This window comes from Malaclemys terrapin, chromosome 10, assembly GCF_027887155.1.
Source record: "Malaclemys terrapin pileata isolate rMalTer1 chromosome 10, rMalTer1.hap1, whole genome shotgun sequence".
NCBI classification, from domain to species: Eukaryota; Metazoa; Chordata; order Testudines; family Emydidae; genus Malaclemys; species Malaclemys terrapin.
The window spans coordinates 53370360-53383847 of record NC_071514.1 but is presented as its reverse complement, the minus strand read 5'-3'; the positions used below and the strand labels follow the sequence as shown (position 1 = coordinate 53383847).

The window sequence follows — 13488 nt, the reverse complement described above, 5'->3', positions numbered from 1 at the left end:
CACCAGCCCTGGCGGGAGCTGGTACAAAATTAAGGGATAGAATATCATGGCCTTTGTGAAATAATGAAGCTTAGCTATTAGGTATTATAGGCCAGATCCTCAGTAGGTTTAAACTGGTGTAGCCCCACTGAAGTCAATAGAATGATGCTGATTTACAGCAGCTAAGGAGTTGGACCTATTTGGGGAGTACTTGAACACCACATTACTCAGTCTGCATTAATTTTACCCTTGGGTTCTCTCCATTCCTTATCCTCTCTCCCCCAATTCCCTGCCTGTGGCTCTCCAAACTCTGCATTTCATTCTTAACCCTTCTCATCTCACCTGCTTAAGTGATCAGCACCTGAATAGTTACCACTGGCACAGAAAATGATTGCGCTTTAGCATTAACACACCATTTAGATTATGAGTGGAGGGGGAGTTCACAGCTTCTGGAGCCAGGGTTTCAGGCTGGCTGCAGACTCAGGTAACAATACTATCAGTTTAGTGGATTCCCATTTCAAAAGGTTTTCTTCACAGCCCTTCAGGCTAGAGGCTCATGGCAAGGGGAAGCCAAAATTCTGCAAAGGTTGAACGAGCGGCGAGGTGGCCAGATGCATTCCCTGGGCTGGCGGTGGGATACGTGTGGTGTAGAAGATGCCATGGTGTTCCAGGCACCAGCTGTGGGACCGGAGCCCGCTCTGGGAGACAGTCGTCGTCCATCAACTGTGTTTACATAGCTTGTGCATAGCCCACAGATTTTACACTAGGCAGAGATTCTAAAAAACAAAGTACAAACTTTATTTTGTTTCTTTACAAAGGCACAAGCCTTTTTTTTTTTTCCACTTTCTTAACAAAATATAATAGCTTCTCGATGAACACAAAGACCTGAAAATCGTAAAAAAAATACAAAAAATGAAAGAAAAACAGAGAGAAACAGTTGTGGCCGGGGAGGAACCTACCAAATACCCACAAGGCTCTACACAACACTGGCCTAAACCTACAGCCAAACAGGAAGGGGGCAAGGTAAGGGAGAAAGGAAACCAAAACACAACAGAAAAAAGAAACAGAAGCGACACAATCACAGAACAGCTCTTCTGACTGGGCAGACCCCACAAAATGGATTAAGTGCTTTAGGAGGAAACAAAGGAAAAATAAAGAACGTGAAGTTGATATCGGCTTGTTGAGCATCTCCTGCCATCGGGGCTGGAAATGATGTGGGTTTGTAGGGTTGGGATTTTTTTTTAATCTAAAGCAACATCACCAAACTGAAATCTAGTCAGTCAATCTTTAAGCGAGTTCAGAGTCCTTTCAAGTTCTACGCCTGCTCTCCAACCCCCCACACGTTTCCAGTGGCCTTACAATCCCATCTTTCTGTTTTAAAAAGTGTTTTCTCACCCCTGTTGCCATTTGTGTGGGTTCTTTCAGGGGAAGTGCCCAGTGATGCAGGAGAAGTAGTGAAACTGACCACACACAGAGCATCGTCAAACGTGCCAAGTAACCTCAACACATTCCTCTCTATTCTCCACTAGTCGGCTTGAGAGCAGGAGATGCGTTCTGTGCCATGGGACTTCAGTTGATGGTGTCCCTTAATTTTTTTTTTCTTTTTTTCCTTTTTTTAAAATAGAGAAACTACCAACAAACAAGAAACAAGAACTCAGGCCGGCCCATGAACAGCCCAGCGCCCGTGCACCAGCCACGCCATCCATTGCACCAGTGCTGGATAAAGCCGGGACTAGTTTTGCAAGATTACTGTAAGGTGGGTTTGAGTTTTACAAAACCACAAGCGATTTGGTTCCAGGTCCCAGTTACCCGAACCCCAAAACAGTTCATCTGAGTTCAGATCCTGGGTTCCAGTTTTGGCCCATCTCTAGTTAAAAACAGCTCCCCTCCCTCCCCCAGTGCTGGTTCACTGACACAGCACCCCCCTCCCTCCCCCTGGTTTGCTTTCAACTGCAGCATGAACTTTCAGCGTATCTGGTTCTAGCGCTCCGATTTACAGTATTGAAAAAGGTCATAAAAGAGACCCAAATCGCATTGTATTTTTTAAAAATTTCAGCATATTCTCTGACATTCCCATCCCCCGGTCCCACCCCTTTCCCTGCTACTGGCTGGGGGTGTCAGGGCAGCTCCCCCTCCCCTGAGGGATCTTCCTTGCTCTGATCCATGGAGTCACTGTCATCTCCCTCTGTGTCGGAGGCGGTGTCAGAATTGGAGGGCTCCAGGCACGCCCGGACAGGCGTCACGATGACTGCACGCCTCTGCTCCTCCTCCTGCAGCTGCTTTTCCTGCGTCCCTTCAATGTGCTGAATTGCCTGCCAAGGGGAAGGAACAGTGAGGGGAGTGGAGAGGGAACCCTGGCCACAGGGGCTTACATCCTGGGGGAGGCAGGGAGAAGAGCATCAGGAGAAGAACCCACCCAGTTATGCCTGTATCTTCTGGTGCCTGTGTTCTCTGGAGGGGTCTCCTCCAGAGAGGCTGCTACCACTCTCCTCCCCTACTAGTTCTGGGCTAGGTCCCCAACAATATTAGCCACTACTCTGCTTTGCAGCGCCAATGATCTAGCCCCATCCTTGGGTACTTTGGATAGAGACGACATGTGCATCCCAGGTCAGACATGTCAACAGTCTGGTTCCCACCTTCTCTGCAAAACTGAACCATGCTAGGGAGTGGCTGGGATATCCAGCCTGACCAGTGCACAGCAGCCCTTAGCTACCCCCCAGCACTCATCAGCATCACACGGGCAGCTCACCGGACACAGCTGGGTTTGCAGACCCTTCAGGGGTACATAGTTATGCTGCAATCATGGGGTATGACCGCAGCTCATGCGCATGTACCCAAGCTAGCTCCGATCTAGCTCGCTCGGTTACTGGAGCAGGGAAGCTGCTGCAGCAGCACAGACAGTACTTGAGCAGCTAACTCAGGCTGAAGCCCATGCTGCTTGAGCCAGCTGGATTAAAGCTCTCAGGTATACCTCCACCTGCTGCAATCATGCCTCCCACTGCAGGGCAGACCTCCCGAGACAGTGTAGAAGAGAACTGGAGGTGCTGCTTCTCTCCCGGAAGCGCTGCTGCTCTCCCAGGGCCCAGCGCAGGTGGGATGCTGCCCACACATCCCGGGTTGGAACAGCAAGATCTGAAGCTCTTCAGACGGCTCTCTCCTAAGCAACCCCATCTCCAAGCCTGAGCTCATGGGAGTCTCAGCCACAAAAACCACTGAGGTTCATTCAGTGTTGGGGTTATGGGGAGAAACCCAGACATTTCCCCAGGGGCCCTCAAATTCTCCCCACCAAGGACAATCCTGGCCTTGGAAGGTGCCCTGTCCTAAAAATTCTCCCCTTCTTCTGACAGGTACCCTCAAGTTCCTCCGGCTTCCTCCCTCCCAGATTTTTTCCCCATACCTGAACAATGGTGTCCAGGTTTTGCCTGGATGTAGACACTGTGTTGATTACGGAGGATGGGCCCATGGTTACCACGGTGACATGATGGGAAGGAGGCGGCGCTGGTACAATCACAGTGGGATGATGGGTGGGTGCTGGGGGACCGTGTGCCGGCAGGAGCTGGGGAGAGAAAGAGACGCCACTGAGTATGGAAGCTGCCCAGCAACGCCTGCAGCGCAGGTGAATCCAGTGCCCATGAGTTCCAGGGTGCAGGAAGGGGGAGGAGCTCCCCGAAGGGGGACAGGTCACAGCACCCCAACAAAGGGAATGGAGCCAACACACAGGCTCCATGCCCAGGAAATACTCAGTCGACAGCCGGCTTTGTGGGGAGGAGCCTGCCATGCACACCCCTGCCCTCCCCCCTTCACAAGGGCTCGCCCTCTGCGCCTACGGGTAGGAGCTCAGCCACAAGCTCTCTGTGGACTGAGCCAAGAGAACAATTCTGGCAAGTCCCCAGAGGGCACAGCTGGGGGCTCCAGCCAGGCACTCTGCTGGCCGCCCACCAGCCTGCACCAGATGAGGACATTGCAATGCCAACCAGTCTGTCAACTCTGCCATACTCCTGAGCAGGGTCGCTGCCCTCTGGATGCCTCCAGGGACAATCCAAAAATAAAGGTTACAGGATCAAACAGCTAGGAAGGCTGAAGGATTGATAAACTGAGGCAGGCAAATGATGCAAGCAGACCTGCCAATGTCCCTCAATCCCGACCTGCAGCCCCCTTCCATTTCAGTCCACATGGCGCCAAATCAGAGAGGCGGCTTTGGGAGCTGGGTGAGATTCATTCTGCTGTTATTAGAGATGAGATCTGAGTCCAGGCATTTGGAGACAAAAGAGGTAATTCACTACACCCCCAGCCAGGGGAGAGGGCTGAAATGAGTCCACAACTCTTTCATTCCCTTGAACTCTTCGGAGCCGGAGGAAACGTCTGACCCCACACATCCTTCTCAGGGCTCGCACGGCTGGCAGCCTTAGAAATCCAGGGTGCTATCATAGTAGGTTTCGCTGAGCGCAGACCTTTACGGTAGGCCATGTCCATGCTATCCCCACCACCTAGTCTGGGGAGTCCAGAATTGTGGAGGCAAAGCCCAGCCTTCACACAGATTCTAACCCTTTGCATGGCTAAGAGCACTTTGAGAACCTCACCAAGACAAGCCAATCACCAGCGCTGAAGCTCATCACCAATTTCCCCTAAATACCAACTATTCGGTTCAGATTTCAGAATGATTCTGCCCCCGACCCCAGCCCTCCAGTGCTGGTTCTTGGGGTCTGAAGGCCATGGGCACAGGGAGGGCTCTCGTTTAAGGCGCTAACCAGCCTGCATAAGTATTGACACCAAGCCCCTTGCTCTAGGATCCCACTTCCCTCCCAGCTGAGCCTACCCCTCCGCCGAGGGCTCACTGCCCCCTTTGGGCACAAAGAGGAGCGGCACAGTCCAGCCCCTATCCATTCCATTGGGTAGAGGATCTGCAATAAAATCAGTGCTGCTTACATCAATGCATCAGCCTGAGCTAACATCCAATGAGACAGAGGGGTGTTGGGAGAGTTCCTTCCCCCAGCTACTGTTTCAGGGTGGCTGCAGACTCAGGAATTTCTGCATTGGTTCACGTCTGGACATTTATCTTCAGAAGCACGAGGGGCAGAAACTTCCATTAAAAAAGTCATCCTCAATTCTGCCACACGTGAATGTGTCCTGCAATCGGAAATCCAGAAAGCTAGCCAGATCCAGCTGGCTTCCAGCAGCACCAGGCTGAGGGGAGATGAGGAGGGGACACACAGAGACCACCTCAAAGGAGAGGAGTTACTTCTGGACAGTGTCCTCATGTAGCTGTACTGATCCCTTCCTTCCCAACAACGACTCTCACAGATACCCACTGCAGGAGAGCAGCCAGCAGTGACCTCTGCCGAGGCGGGCCAAGAAGCCCTGCCAGGTGAAATTTGACCAAACCTCAGCCCCAGAAAGCAGCATCTGTTTTGCTGCAGCGTTTGACAGCAGCCTCAGCACAATTTCAGAAAACACCACTGAGCTGCCATCACGCTAAGCAAGTCAGCTCAAGATGGCCTGTCACAGGAATGGACGCAGACTCTTACCCACTTTGCCTTCGGGACAACCTAGCTTGACTCAGATTTTTCTCCAGAGGCCACAGATCAAACCAGTTTGGCTTTCCACACTGCTTAGTTCTGAGCAGCAGCTACCAGCTCTTAACCCACAAATTCACACACACCTCAGCACAAGGCTGGCTTTGGGGGAGACAGACAGTAGCGACTGACTGAAATCAACGGCCATAATGAAAGTCAACACAGCTTGTCTGAAGTTGGGATGAGGCTGAACCACCACCATGTCTTTTGGGGGGGGGGGGGTGATGTCAGAAGAGGGGAATTGGTCAGCAGGCATTTTAGCTCCAATCCCCTCAGTGTGAGGGGCATAGACAGGGAGATACCCAAGGCAATTTGGATAACCCCACGTTCAAGCTCCATGGAACAGCAGGCCCCTGAGTGAAGGGTAAAGTTCACAAGAACATTTAATGGTTTCACTAGGGGAGGGAAAACTGGGAGGTCCCTTTCACAGAAATACAGGAGGCAGGAATAGCAACCAAGGAAGCTTTTCGTGTTGTCAAAGCTAACCCTGGCAACTGCAAAGACAGGAGAAGTCCGAAACAGACAAGAAAAAGTCAAGGCCTTGACCTTGAGCACCTAGCTCCATTTGGTACTTTCCGAGCAGGCGGCTTTCTGGAATCTAACAGCACTCCCCTGATCTCCTGAGGGAAGCACAGATCCTCAGAGATCCAACATGCTGCAAGGTCTGGATGCACTACCCAGCTGGGATAAGAGATCTTGACTTGAAGAGGGAGGAGTGAATGGATGGCATTTGGACAGAGCCATAAGCTCTGAGAATGGAAAATCACTTCTGCCTCACCCATGCTGGGGCAGTGACAATCACTCTGGCTCTGTCCTGACAAGTCTTACTCAGTATTCGGGGAGGAGAGGAAGCAGGAAAATTTAAGCAAGCGTAAAAGGGATCCGATCCATACTGGGGATCACTGCCTGCTCTCAGGTAGGTCTTGGGATGCTTGTTCTGATGTGTACTAAACAAGTGCACTTCCTGGTGACCCCAACTGCAGATTCAAGACAAGCCCCAGAGTGAGTGACTGCTCAGGATGAGCCATGCTTTAGAACTCGTGTCACTGGTGATGGTGGATTGAAGTGCTCTCAGACTAGACTGGAAGTATCCTCCGCATCAACTGACGAGCAGGACACCCCTGTAAGACGTTCTGTGGCAGCGTCCACTAGAGTTGAGAGCATCCAAGACGCCAAAGGGGAACGATCACGTCCACGCGGTGAGTGCTTGGTGGGCACACAAGGTTTCACCTCTGCAGCCATGACACTGGGAAAGGGGGTTTGTGCAGGCTGCCAGGCCTAGAACTCAGAACTTACACTGGGACCTTCTACCCTGGGTGTGGCTAGCTCACCGGCCTGGATGACATCCTAGAGGAAGGCAACTAGAGCCTTTCTGGAATCTAGGGAGATTCCCAGGATGGTCAAGCCCAAGTTGGGATCGTGGCAGATTTGTCTGTCTCAGATCTGCAGAGAGAGACAGTCTCCCCCAGGGCATGGACACCGCCGCCGTTAGAGTATGGTTAAGTGGGGTAAAGGTGTATGTAGAACATTTCACTTTGAGATCTCTAAGTGCCTTACATTGAAAGGCAAGTAGCATTACCCCAAACTAAGGCAGAGGTGAAGTGACTTGCCCAAGGGAGCAGGTGAATGGCAGAGTAGGGTTTGGAACCCAAGTCTACTGACTCCCACTCCAGGGCCATATCCACTGACTGACACTGCCTCTTCACAAGTTAGTCTTCCAGATACCCCTGCAGGTCTTGGCAACACAAAGAGGCTGCATCTACAGCCAAGTGCTTAAATGCCCTGGGGATGCCAACCACCCCTAGCCTCTGTCTGTCAGAGGATGGAGATGGATGGCAGGAGAGAGATCACTTGATCATTACCTGTTAGGTTCACTCCCTCTGGGGCACCCGGCATTGGCCACTGTCGGTAGACAGGATACTGGGCTAGATGGACCTTTGGTCTGACCTGGTACAGCCTTTTCTTATGTTCTTATGTTGGTAGTTACAAATCATGAATCTGAGGGGCTTCCTGGACTTTCGCCTTGAGATATGGAAATAAAATCACTAAGGTTTAGGGCCCTCCCTCAACCAGTCCTAAGGGCTGAGAGCAGGGATTACACTCCCCAGAAAAACGAAGCAGGATTGGATTTCCCTTGGGTATTTGTCCTATGCATTGAGGTCTAGAATATGGTGCAGGCCTCAGTTTCTTTTGCAAATAAGGATACTGGGACTCAAGCCCTTTCCCTGCTAGGGTTCCTGTACTCTTTTACGGCTCCCACTTTTCAATGTGGCAAGATCTCCTCTTGGAGCAGTTTTGTGTAAGCGGGATCCTTGAACAGGAGAAGAGGGCTTGGCTATTAGCATGGCTTCCTCCATTCCATAAGCGCTAGGAACCAGCAGTCTGAAGAAATGTCTTGCCAGTCCTGAAAATACTGGGAATAGTCCACAAAGGGAGGGGTAAAACAAAGCATGAGGACTCAATGTCCCATGACTGGTCTGAAGTCCTCTGGTGCCACCAGGAGCTGAGGCCAAAGAACAAGACTTGTCTTCTGATTGGATCAGAAGGGCTTCTTAAATGGTCTGGGCCTCTGCAGGCAGCCAGCTCCTGAAGAGGACTGCTGTTAAGTGTCCCTTATGGAATCTAACTGAAGATTTCCTGTGGAAAACACACAGACTCAAGCCCAGGGATGCACCCATGGACTTCCATCTTTCCCAAGACCACATCTGCCTCTGAGCTGAAGAGATCTGTGCTTTCACAAGGTCAGTTCATAGCTTACACCTGAGCTACAGTAGAGTGACCAAAAAACCTGAGCCAGGAACATGTGCTGAGAGAGACATCCAGATACAACAAAGAAAGACTTGAGGGAACCAGACACCTCCTGGAACATCTCCAGAAAAGAAAGGTCACTTAACCAGTAACTGCGACTCTCCAAGAGTTGCACCTCAGCATTCACTCATGGGACGGCACCCAGTGTCTGAGCTTCTGGAATGGGAATTTTTTTGTCCTCAGGAAACATGCTGCTCAAGGGGCAGTGTAGCGAGGCGGTGGGACATCCCACAGCCCCGCTAAGAGCCAAACTTCCCCTAATCCCAACGTGGGCGGAGCCACCGGGTCCAGAGCCCGCCCCTCCGAGTTCACGGCCCTGACCTGAAAGTATAAAGGCCCACCGGCAGAGCTCAGTGGAGCCCAGGCGGGCGGAGAGAGCAGATGTCCATGGCCGAGCTCCCACTTGGGAAACAGCCGCAGGCCGCGACCTGCCTGCTGACTCACCGGGCCGGCCGAGCCTACCTCTCGCCAGGTACCCCGAGGAGGACTAGCCAAGCCTGCCCCGTGCCAGGTACCCCAAGGAGGAGCCGATGCTGGTGGAGAGCACCGATGATACTAAGACGGCCCAGGAATCATACGAGGGGGAGTGTGGAAGTAGCCGGGGGCAGCTGACCCCAGTCTGGCTGCTACACTGCCAGAGCCGATGTCAGTGTGTTGCGGCCAGGATCCCCACTGACAGCAGCGAGTTTCCATCGCTGCTAGGGCCCCGGGCTGGGACGCAGTGGAGTGGGAGGGCCTGCATCCCACCCTTACCACCCACTCCTTGGGTGGCAGACTCCCCGTTTCCCCTAGCCTAGAGAGGTTGGGCCACTGATTGACTGTTTGCTTGCTGCCCACCCTGACTTAGGCCCTGGGCTGCTATAGACTTTGCCTCAGCCCCTGCTTATGTGCCTGGGCCCCTAACTGTGTGCTTGTTGTCCCAGACTGCTGAGGGCCGAACCTCAGCCCAAACGTACTACACGTGGTACCAGAAGTGGGGACCTCTTGCCCAGAAATGTGGGCACGAGCCCTTGACCCCTGTGAGAAGGGGTCCGGGGGGAAGGGGGTAGCGGTCCCCCACAGGAGACATGGATATAACCAAGCTCTTCACATTCCTGACGGAGAGCCAGGAGTGACAGCAGGCCGCCCAGCTCCAACAGCACCAGCAGCTTGTCCAGCAGCTGGGAGCCCAACAGCAGCAGCTGATACAGGACTTGACGGTGCAAAACCGGGAGTTCCAGCAACAATGCTTACAGCAGTTGGCAACGGCCCGGGCCCGGCCTGTAGGGCCTCAGCCGGGAGATCCAGACGGGGCTCCCCGATTCACCCTGCCTGTAAGACTGACCAAAATGGGACCCCAGGATGACCCCGAAGCCTTTCTGGTGACTTTAGAAAGAGTCACGCATGTTGCCGGGTGGGCGCCAGACCAGTGGGCCACCCTCCTGGCACCATACCTGATGGGGACGGCGCAAGCGGTCTACCGGGGTTTATCTGTGGAGGAGGCCAGAGATTATACCCGGGTAAAGGCGGCAATTTTAGACGCCTTAGACATCAGCCCCGAAACCTTCCGGCAGCGGTTCCGGGCTCTGTCCTACACCCTGGGCGCCCGGCCTCGGTTGGTGGCCCGGGAGCTGAGGGACCTGTGTCGGCGGTGGCTACAGCCCGAGAGGCGGAATCCCAAGGAGCTCACCGAGCAAATTCTGTTGGAACAGTTCATTCATATCCTCCCGTCCTGGGGGAGGACTTGGGTCCTCCGCCACCGGCCTCCAACTGTAGCGGCTGCCGTTGCCCTCATGGAGGACTTCCTGGCGGCGGAAACCCCGGTGGGGCCGGGTATAGGGGCCATCCTCCAGGGCTTGATCGCCCCAACCCCGAGAGATGGGCAAACCCCCGAGTCGAACCACGGAATCCCCCGGGGAGTCAGGAACCCCAGTATCGATGTCCCGAGGGTCCCCCTTGGCCTGCGCCCATGGGACCTGAGAGCGGGACTGGCCGTGGCCTGCGGAGTCCCCCTAGGAACCAAGTGCGGGGCTCAGCCCGACCCAGGCGACCAGAAATCGGGCCCTGTTTCTCCTGTGGGAAGCGTGGGCATCTCCAACGCGACTGCACTGAGATGGACTGCAGCTTTGGGCACGTGTGCGCCGGGGAGAACCGTGCCCGACCCCCGCAGGCCGCCAAGGTCACCGTGCCTGTCATTGTTGGAGATTGCCAGACCCAAGCCCTGGTTGACTCGGGCTGTGGACAAACCCTAGTCCGCCAAAGCCTGGGCTTCCCCGAAGACCCCCAGCTGGGGAACATCCTCCTGCAATGCATCCATAGGGACGTTCGACCTTACGCCAGTGCCAGAGTCCCACTGACCGTTGACGGAGTCACGCGGACCATGGTGGTGGGCCTGGCCCCGCGACTTGCTTACCCCGTGATCTTGGGGCGGGACTGGCCAGAGTTCCCAGGCGTCCTAGGCTCCCATGCGCAGGAGAGCCCCGATATCACCCCCGCCTTGGAAGGGGATTGCTGCGAGGACCCCCTTGAGGAGACTGAAGAAGCAGGACATCGGAGCCAGGAAGGAGGGCCTAAAGACCTCCCACTAATGCCAATAGACGACCCTCAGATCGCTACGGACTTCTGCCGAGACCAGAGGGAGGATCAGGCCCTGAGCAGGGCCTATGAACAGTTGGCCGCGGTAGACAATGCGCTGATTGATCCCGCCCGGGCCAAGGGGTGGCCCCGGTTCGAGCTACGGCGTGACCACCTCTATCGGGTCGACCGAGATTCCCGCACCGGGGAGGTCCAGAGACAACTGATGGTGCCCTGGTGCCACCGACGAGCGGTGATGAAGCTCGCCCATGACGTCCCCGTGGCCGGGCACCTGGGTCAAGAGAAAACCCTCGCACTGATTCCGTCCCGGTTCTTCTGGCCTGGAGTGCACCAGGAGGTGCAAAACTATTGTAGCTCCTGCCCGGAGTGCCAGATTGCTGCTCCCCCACGGATGGCCCCGGCCCCACTAGTCCCCATGCCCATTATGGAGACCCCATTCGAGCGGGTGGCCATGGACTTGGTGGGACCCCTCCCACGGAGCCGGGCTGGGTTTTTGTACATCTTGGTCATAGCGGACTACGCAACCCATTTTCCCCGAGGCCGTCCCGCTCTGGAGCATCACTGCAAGGATCACTGCCGACGAACTCGTCAAGGTCTTTGCCTGCGTGGGCCTGCCCCAGGAGATCCTCACCGACCAGGGTACCAACTTCACCTCCTGGTTGCTGCAGCAGGTCTGCAGACTCCTTGGGATTAAGCAGCTGCGCACCTCTGTGTACCACCCGCAAACCGACGGCCTAGTTGAGCGGTTCAACTTCACCCTGAAAGACATGCTGCGCAAGTTCTCCCCTGAGGACCTGCACCGATGGGACCAGTTGATCCCACCATTGCTCCTGGCCATCCGTGAGGTACCCCAAGCCTCCACCAAATTCTCTCCCTTCAAGCTATTATACGGCCGTCGTCCGAGGGAACTGCTGGATCTCATGAGAGAGACCTGGGAACAAGCCCCGTCACCCACTCAGGGCCTTCTCTAGTATGTCCTCCAGCTGCACGGACGCCTAGCACAAGCGGGAACTCTCGCTCGAGAGAATCTGAAGGTCGTGCAGGAAGCTCAGGCCCAAACATATAATCGCGAGGCCCGAGTCTGTGAGTTCCAGCCTGGCGACCGGGTTCTCCTTCTCTTACCCTCCAGTGAGTCCAAACTACTGGCACGGTGGCAGGGGTCATATGAGGTGATCCGGAAGATAGGTGACCGGCCCAATGAGATCAACCAACCCGAACACCGGAAAAAAGCCCAGCGATATCACGTCAACCTCCTGAAACCCTGGTGGGAACGGGAAGGCCTCTTGATTAATCCCTGTCCACCAGAGCCCGAGTTAGGGCCTCGGGTTACACCAACCGAGGACGTCGGCACGCCGCAGCTCGGAGAGTCCTTGACTGTGGAGCAACGGAAACAGACCGGGTGCTTCTTGCAGGCGTTCCGTGGGACGTTCACCACCCAGCCGGGCTACACGACCCTCGTGTACCATAACATTCAGACGGAGCCGGGGATGGTGATCCGAGAGTCAACGAGACCCCTTCCCTATCATATGTGTCAGGTCGTCGAGGAAGTCCAAGCGATGCTAGAGCTGGGCGTCATTGAACAGTCCCAAAGCGAGTGGCGCAGCCCAGTAGTCCTGGTTCCTAAACCGGACGGCACACAGCGCTTTTGCATCGATTCCCGCCGGGTTAATTCCATCTCAAAGTTTGACGCCTACCCCATGCCTCGGGTAGATGAGCTGCTGGACCGTTTAGGCAAGGCCCACTTCCTCACGACCCTTGACCTAAGCAAAGGGTATTGGCAGATTCCCCTCGACCCCACGTCACAGGAGAAAACTGCTTTCGCCACCGCCACGGGCCTCTACCAATTCACCCGGATGCCCTTCGATCTCCATGGTGCCCCTGCGACGTTCCAGCGGCTCATGGACCGCCTCCTGCTTCCTCATCGGGAATACGCGGCTGCATACCTGGACGATGTAGTCATTTATAGTGACCGATGAGAGAGCCACCTGGAGCGGGCAGTGGCTGTCCTGAGGTCCCTACGAGCTGCCAGGTTAACCGCCAACAGAAAGAAATGTCGTATCGGGTGGCAGGAGACCACCTACCTAGGCTACACGATTGGAGGAGGACAAGTGAAGCCACTTGTCGGAAAGGTTCAAGCCCTAGTAGCATGCCCACCGCCCACTATGAAGCGCCATGTACGCCAATTTCTGGGACTGGCGGGCTATTACCGGAGGTTTAACCCCGATTTTGCCTCCATTGCAGCCCCCTTAACAGAGCTCCTCACCAAAACCAGTCCCAGATGGGTGGAATGGACCCTGGAGTGTGACAGCGCCTTCCGGGCCCTCAAAGACCGTCTCTGCCGCGAACCCATCCTGTACAGCCCCGACTTTGATAGAGGATTCGTCCTCCAGACCGACGCCTCGGAGGTAGGACTAGGGGCGGTCCTGTCTCAGGAGGTGGATGGGGAGGAGCACCCCGTTATATATCTCAGCCGAAAATTATTCCCACGAGAAAGACATTACGCAGTAATAGAGAAGGAGGCCCTAGCGGTAAAATGGACCTGTGACGCCCTGCG

At 54.8% G+C, this 13488-nt stretch overlaps 1 protein-coding gene across 3 annotated transcripts in view; it reads right to left on the bottom strand.

Annotated features, from left to right (window-relative positions):
• Nucleotides 1-753: 753 nt before the first annotated feature.
• TFAP4 (transcription factor AP-4) overlaps nt 754-13488 on the bottom strand; it is a 38688-nt gene continuing 25953 nt past the window's right edge. For all 3 annotated transcript variants that reach the window (XM_054042561.1, XM_054042563.1, XM_054042564.1), the window contains 2 exons: nt 3377-3535; nt 754-2291 (listed from right to left, as the gene is read on the bottom strand). In XM_054042561.1, the coding sequence (XP_053898536.1) occupies nt 2097-2291; nt 3377-3535 (354 nt within the window). In that variant the 3' untranslated portion in view covers nt 754-2096. The remainder of the gene's footprint in view (nt 2292-3376; nt 3536-13488) is intronic.